Below are 8,285 nucleotides of genomic sequence, written 5' to 3'. Positions count from 1 at the left end.
TTGATGTTTTATTTGAAATTCTACAATTTACAGGGAAATATTTGTATACTTCTGGAACACTCTCCACCAATATAGGCTACAAATTCACCACTTTGTGTGATGTTGTGAGTGGCGGTATATTGATGTTCACAGTGGCAATGAAAGAGTTACAAAGACAACCAGACTTTACAGGTATAGGTTAAATAATATGGGGGTGATGCAGGCAGGCTGTGTGGCCCACCCACTACAATCTTACAAAGGAACAGCTAGCAGAATCATCCACGGGGTTAAATTCTTATCAATCTAAAACATAGAACTTTTACATTTGCCTTACCAGTAAACATTTATAGATAGACTTTGTATTATACATATTAAAATACTTTACAAACACAATGAGAGCTCAGCACTGAGAGGACAAAAAAAAAAAAAAAAAATAGCTGAAAGGGGGGAAAAGCTGCCATACATGGAAGTGCTTTGCTTTCCATTTAAGAATCTCTCTTGTACTGGACTATCCAGCATTTGACTCACTATTCAGGATTGTTTTCAGTTGCATCATTTATATGCACTTAAGTGCACTACTTTATGTTAGAGTATTAATATGGCAATCTCCAATGATATGCATGGTCTATAATTGCATTTCTTCCACTGCCTGAGGCTACATGTAATTAAAAGCTTTGCGTATGTAGTCAATGAAATAATTTCCTCATTACCCAACCATCCTAAATGTACTGTGGTTTAATCCTGAACATTAACCAGGTTAGGTTTAATTAATCTATTTAGTTGTGCAAGATTTACATTTACAAGTTGTGTGATGTGTATTTGGGAACCACGATCATTTAAAAGAAAGTTACTTTCAGTTTCTGGTTTATAGTGCATAAAACTGGCTGAGATCTTCTCCAAAAAAGTGCTTATATCAAACATCTCCGCCCATCCAAAACATATAAATAACACTAAACCTAATCCAGCACCTCCCCGTCTTTTTATGCAAAGCTGAAAAAAGTTATATCATAAAGAATTAAATGAGAGCTTTATCATTTTATTGTGTATTTAAGCTTCAAAACAACAAGCCCTCTAAATAAGATTTTTAGTCTCAAGCTCATAAAAAAAAAAAAAAAGTTTCCCACACAATTCAGAGGGTTTGCCCTAATTTTAGAAGTCTTGGTGGCATGTTAGTAGATGTAGAGAGATTTCCCCTTGCTCAGGTAGTTTTCAGTCTCCTGCTCAGTTGGGCAGCGTGTCCAGGCCCAGTGATGCCGCGTGCTGCTTCGCCCGCAACCGTAGGTTCTCAATGCTGGTTGTCTTGCTGTTGTGACTAGGAAGGCCTCCAGAGGCCTGAAGCAGAGGGCTATTCCAAACCTGTTGCGCGTGGTGAGATAGAGACTGATAGTAGGACTGACAAGGGAGGGAGCCCAGGGGTGCTGGCATGTTGACATTCATGCCCAGGTATGGTATAGACGGTGGCGTCGCCATGTCAAAAGATGGATAATGAACCAGGTTGTTGGTAGCTGCCATGTGCTGGCGAAACTGCTCCTGCAGACGGAAAAGGCTGAGCGGAGACGAGGAGTATGAGTGACTCTGAGAGATCCCGCCGGTCACCTCACTAGAGGAACATGAGATAGCCGGGGAGCCAAGAGGAGAATCTAAGGACACAAACATGGTTTTCAAGTTTTAGATCAAAATGTTTCTTAGTAATTTGCCACCCTCAAAATATCATTCTGGTATTTCATGCATCCTTTCACATTCTAAAAATAAAGGCTCCAAAGGGGTTTTATTAGAAGTGAATCCATAAGAAGCATTTTTGGTTCCCCAAAGAACCTTTCAGTGAATAGTTGTTAGAGGAAACATTTTATTCTTGGTGTGAAGAGCATTTTATTCAAGAACCTTTTTTTCAATCTAAGGAACATTTTGTGCAGTGGAAAGGTTGCATGAATGTTAAAAGTTCTTGATGAGGAACCTTTATTTTTAAGAATGAGGACAATGAAACTGGAAGAGCAATAAATAGTAAATACGTACCTTGTTTGGGGCTGAGACGTTTGAAAAGAGGAGAAATGTTTCCAGGTGCTGGTTCTTTCTCAACTTTCAGATCTTCTCTGTGCTGCTTTATCTCCTCTTCCTTGTCGGTTGCGTTGTCCTCTGTGGCAGACTCGCTGCCTGACTGCTCTGCTGATGTCACATTAAGCTCAACGCTGAGTTCTGATCCCAGTGTGTGAGGAGCTGCCTCTGCTTCCATGGATGAGGAAGAAGAGGATGATGAAGGTGGCTGGTTTTCAAGATTTATGCTGGAAGAGGCATCATCCTTATCGTTTGTTGCTAGGGGTCCATCTGTCAAGACATCTTTCTGCTTCTGCAGTTGCTCCTTTTGGAGGCTTCGCTGCTTCTTACGAAATTTTGCACGACGGTTCTTGAACCAAACCTGATGAAAAGACAAGGTATAAACACATACTAAATAAACATATTTGTAGACAATAAAAACCTTTAAAGATGGATTTTTCCCCCTTACCTGTACGCGTGCCTCAGGTAGGTTGGTGCACATGGCCAGGCGCTCCCGCATCACAACATCAGGATAGTGCGTTTTCTGAAAGGTCTTCTCCAACGCCTCCAGTTGCTGGGCCGTGAAAGCGGTGCGACTGCGGCGTTGTTTGCGATGTTGAGAGCCGTACCGAGCCTCAAGTATGATATCTTGAAATGTACAGCCGTTGGAAGAGAAAAGACACGGCATATTTAATTCAGTGTTGCCTACTATCACAATTATTCTGTGTGTTAAAGGGAGAGAGAGAAAAAACGAAAACGAGAACGCACTTACCAGCCAGTCTCTCCGCGAGGGTGAGCGCGTGAACGGACGGCCGATAGTCAGGCGCGTGCTGCGCCTGTTGCGCCGCTTGTTGATGCAGGTTGTACATTGCGCTCAGGGAGTTCATGGCGTGGAGAGAGTAGCCGTTCACTCCGTAGTGTTGCATGATTCAAATATATCTGCAAAAATAATGAGCTATAATGAGTTTAAACATTGAGCTTTTTCCATGTGTTAAACCACATTTTACATACATTCTAGGGTAATCACAAAAGTTAGATTGACAGTTAAAGTCAAAGTTAAAAGTCAGACTAGATGCTTTCTAACTAAAGTGGCGTTCGTGTGAGGAGGTAACTAGCCGCAATATATTTTTCAATGTATACGATAAATGGACAAAATGTAGCCTACTGTCATTATAATTAATTTCGGAAACATAGGCCTCTTAGTTTAAATATTATGGTTTATAAACTATTAAAAACAATGGTGCCATTGCAATAGAAGAACCGTTTTGTTTAAATGGTTCCATATAGAACCTTATAATCTAAAGAAGCTTTCTGTTTCACAAAAGGCTTTTTGTGGCGAAAGAAGGTTCTTCAGATTATAAAAAGGTAGGAATGAGATGGTTCTTTAAAGAACCTTTGACTCAATGGTTCTTTGTGGAACCAAAAATGATTCTTCTATGGCATCACTTTGAAAAACCTTTTAAGCAACTTTATTTTTAAGAGTGTATGCCTATTTAAGAAATAAATGAATAATTATTTTACACTTTTGTGCTATAAGTGCCAAGGCAGTGGCTATAAAATTAAAGACAGAGATTTCCTTTAAACGCGTAGTTATATGTAATAAATCAATATAGACTGTCAATTTATAGCTAGAGTTTCATATAGTTCTTTTAAAAATCTGCTATTATAAGCGGAACTCTGTTCATTATTATCCAATTATTGTTTTGTCCAATCCATTAATCATACACAAGGAATTAATTGGTGCAATTATGACTTGTTTACCTAATGAGCTCCGACTTATGCTTACTAAATTAGATATAGTAAGCATAGATAGACAGAGCCAAATTACCGTAGCAAATCTTTTAAAAACAGTTGTCAGTGAAAAATTGATTGATTTTTGTGAGATCTATTTTAAGCAATCAAGGAATGTTTCGATACCCACTGCATTATGCCAGTTCTGTCATCGAAATTTAATTTCACTCATGGTTTCATTCATATGCTAGGCCTGCTTACAGAACTTGGAAACGTAATATTTACAATTTAGCTGATTGCACAGGATGCTATTAATTAAAAAATATATATACATATCCATGAGGTTTAATGTCGTGCTTCTCCAGTCATTTTTCACAGCCGGTTTAAGATTTCATAGATAAAAATGAAAGGCTCCAGGACACGATTAGATGTATAGAGGTGGTTGACAGGCACGAATATCTCCGAGGCTAATGCACTGCGCATTATTAAGAGAGAAAGTATGCTTCCGCCCATGGCGGGTGGCCAGGGACTTGTAACAGCCTCGAGTTTTATACTAAACTGCATTTCCAACCAGCACTTAAATTACTCGTTACTTACTTAAATTAAATTCGTTTGTAGCCTACATGAAATTAATAAACGAAATGTCTCAAACATGCATCATTCATCTAAATCAAATTGCATTTAAATATCTATTACAATTTGAAGTTATGGGCTAATTTTCGAGCAGTACTGTAGCAATAATGATAATAACAATAATCATTATTATTATATATTTATATGTAGTTATTTTATAGCCTAATAATAATTCTGACATTCTTTGGAAAACATTATGTAGCCTATTTCGCATTGTGACGACTTGCGTACGTTTGCCTATATTTGTTTCATGACTAATTTAAGTTCAAAAATAATTTCCGTAAAGCTTAATGGTAGCCGACATTATTTAGATCATCCAGTTATTGTTCATATTTTAGCCTAATAATTAAATAACTAGTAGATTATGTGACCTATTTTGTAGTTGCTTTTTGTTTGTTGTTATTATTTCTGCATTTATATAGGATAATATTTTTTGCGTCAAGTAAAGCTAGGCTAAAAGGTTTTTTTTTTTTTTTTTTTTTTTTTTTTATTTATTTATTCATTTATTTATTTTTATTTATTTTTTGCATTAAATGATCATCTTATGCAGTTTTTTAACCGGTGATCAAATACAGAAATTAGGGGAGGAAGTTTGTTTGGAGGGCTTGTGTTTGTATGTGTGCTATATTTATCTGTTATAGGCCACCGAAACACTCCTCAGTGTGGAAGCTTCTGAATGACACTCGGAGTGCCCGTTCCCGGACTAGGCCTATTAAGTCAGCGCACCGTCTGAATGTGATCAGAGGACAATAGGGAATAGTTTAATTCGTTTGGACAGAAGGTGCTTTGCTAAACATTTACTTTTCTCCCCCAAGTATTTGAATTGAATGGGATCCGTTTCTCTCCCTCCCTTCTCTCGCGGCCCCTTATCCCATCGCCCGGGGCCACGTTTTGGCTATGATGTATGGCTTCTCTGCGGGTAAAATATGCATGTTGATCCCCAATTGGGTCCCCGTCTAATGGAAGTGCAAATAGGTTTCGACTGTGGAGACCTCCATTTATCATCACCGCTGACACGGACGTACAGTGAGATTACATGTGTGTGCATGGCTTCAAGAAATGCTCACGTGTGTATTCCCAGCAATATGTGTCTAAAGAGATGTGTTACAGACCTATCAACTTACGTATTCTACTTTCATTCATCGTCATTCCATTCAAATGCATATGGATGTTATAGCTTACAAAAAAAAATACTAATAATAAGTTATAAACAAAGAATACACACTTAAAAAAAATAGTAGGCCTAATAAAAACTGAAAACAACTGTCCAGCGATCAAATGCTGGTTTAGTAGGATACGATCAGATATGGCAGTAATAATAGGCCTAACAATTATAATGTATGATTTATCATTCATGTTTGTGAAATATTTGTTTTCGAACTTTGCTAAACGTCAAAATTTTGCCACATGCCAACTAATTTAGCATAAAGGGCGGCTTATTATAATACGGTGTCTCGCTGCTATTGTAGTCTGTTCGTCTGCCCGTTACTGCTGCAGGCAGTGTGACACTACTACATGCTTCGATTGTTAAAACCTCATTATGCAAATTGGCATTTCAAGTGCAACTTTTTATCCGACTAAATTATAAAGAAATGTTAGTGTTAAAACCCCATTTGACCCGGGGACACTATTTATCATGTCTCATATGACACATATTTAAAGTGTCACTCATATATTTGAACCCCTCATTGTCCAAGGCCCCCCACATTTATGTTACAAGTGAGGTTTATCTTATACAATTTGGGCTAACTCTAAGTTGGCCTATCTCTAGTTGAAATGTAATAGTTTTAACCCACTTTTAAGGCGCTAATTTAAATTTTGCATTTTAAACTGAAGGCACCCTGGCACACGCTTAACATAAACTATTGAGTTTTGTTATTTCTTCGTCACACTTAAGTTTAAGTAATATTTTTTTTAGTAATGGAGTTTTTTCCCCTCCTCTGGAATACAATTTTGTATCTCAGAAAAAAAAAAAAATCATTTTGGAATAAAAAAATATGTCTATAAGAAGAGTAAAGAAAAAAAACCTGCAAGCATAATTTATTTATTATTATTCAAGCTAAAATAAATTTTAGATAGGCTGTTACTAAACTTACACATTTAAATCTTTCATTGGTTTATCACTATTTTTTTACGCAAACAATTGCATAAAAAAATCGTTTCTTACCTCAGGCTTGTCCTTCATCCAGTGTTTTATACTGTCGCTTGAAATTTTGTTGCTCGTAGCCCGGAGTATTTCCCAGATGTCCTTATAGCGTTTCTCAAAGTCTAAGAGCCATTCAAATGTATCCGCTAAGTATCAGTCGACTCCAAATCGTTCCCTTGCGCGCTCTTCTCAGAACATTGAGTCCATCTATTGACACGCGCTTTGAGGTGGGATTTTAAAGAGCTCCGCGTTACATCAAGGAAGCTTGCTACTGGTCCTTAAAGCTGTCAATCAAAGCTCGGGGATATTTTTTGGCAGCATGTGGACTCGGAGCCAATTGACCCTTTAGCCTACTTGAAGTCTTAAATCACGGACTTGAGTGCACTAATGTTTACTAACACACACTTTTGCTTATGAACAACAATAGCCTTATGTTATGTGAGAATAAACATAAAATGCTGGCACCAGTATAAAAAGATTAGTTAGCCCTATGCATGTTTGTTTAGTAACGTAGGCCTACATTTTTTTATGCATTTTAGGTAAGATCTTTTTTTTTTAAAGCATCAAAGCATTAATCTGATCATTGAACTAATTTTACATGGATTCATGTATGGATTCTATTGTTTGCTTGATTTTGGGATTTATAGTTTGTTTAAGTCATGCAATAACCACAGTTTTTATTTATTTATTTATTTATTTTACTAGGAATAACAGCAGATTTGTAGAAACGTACAGGTTTTGCTAAAATTAGTATGGAATAAATGCCAAATATGAATATTTTGCTTTCTTACATTGATCTCATGCGTTGACTTTACTTCGTGGCAATATTTCTATAGAGGTCACGATCGCAAGACTTTTTTTTTAGACAAACGAATATCTCATGCGTTGGTTTTGTTTGCTTTTCGGCTTTGTCATGCCACTGCAGGAGAGACTGGAGGGACTTTAGAGATCTCTAATAGATGCCAGGCTACTGCCTTCACAATCTTTCCCGGCCGTGAAGGATTTGGGTGAGGATAAGGGGAGACAAGACGCTATTTCAGCCTCCAAAAAACCTCTGTCTTGAAATGACTGCCGGTAAGAGGATTAAAACAATAATGCCCTTCTCTTCTTGAAGGGTTAGAAAATATTTCTTCTCCCGGAGAAAAACCGTTTAGATTGGAATTAAGGGCAGCGCAAAGTAGCCTTTTAATGTAAAGCTTGCATAATTTGTTAAAAATGTTGGAAGAAAGCGGACCAGGGTGAAAATCCCTAACTGCATTTTATCTCTAACCATAGTTATTATCATCTGGAATTTGAAACGAGTGAAAATTTAGTGAAACTCACCTCACATTTTTATTAAAATATTGTCGTTTAAAAATTATATTGGTGTTATCGACTGTAAAATAAGTTTTTGTATGATAAACTGGCCCTGAACTGTTTTTATGCTAAACATATAATGTACAGCCCAAATTAAGTGTTTTTGTGTAAGTTAGTCTGTATTATAACATTCCCGCGAATTGCTCGTACTAATCTATTAATGTAGAATAATGATGAATTTCAAACTATTATAGACTGTCGGAGCAGATAAAATATACAAATATTTTCCCGTTGTTCTCTTTTTATGTTATAATTTCCAAATATTTTAACTACGCAACAAAAGTCATCGAGAACTATTTGATGAATAAAAAAAAAAAAAAAAAAAAAAAAAAAAAATGGGTAGGCCTAATATTTGTATAAAATATATTTAAGTTATAGAAAGCACATATATTAATATATATTAAATGTA

General features: G+C 36.6%; 1 protein-coding gene across 1 annotated transcript; it reads right to left on the bottom strand.

Annotated features, from left to right (window-relative positions):
* On the bottom strand, window positions 1–6,710 carry LOC113114648 (diencephalon/mesencephalon homeobox protein 1-A-like). Its single transcript, XM_026281554.1, has 5 exons — window positions 6,542–6,710; window positions 2,783–2,949; window positions 2,480–2,658; window positions 1,993–2,392; window positions 1–1,619 (listed from the first exon to the last, which is right to left on the bottom strand). The coding sequence occupies exons 2-5, from the start codon at window positions 2,934–2,936 to the stop codon at window positions 1,201–1,203; spliced, it is 1,152 nt and encodes a 383-aa protein (XP_026137339.1). The 5' UTR covers window positions 2,937–2,949; window positions 6,542–6,710; the 3' UTR covers window positions 1–1,200.
* Window positions 6,711–8,285: the final 1,575 nt, after the last annotated feature.

Source organism: Carassius auratus, chromosome 2, assembly GCF_003368295.1.
Source record: "Carassius auratus strain Wakin chromosome 2, ASM336829v1, whole genome shotgun sequence".
Classification (NCBI taxonomy): Eukaryota; Metazoa; Chordata; class Actinopteri; order Cypriniformes; family Cyprinidae; genus Carassius; species Carassius auratus.
This window is presented reverse-complemented; position numbering and strand designations above follow the sequence as displayed.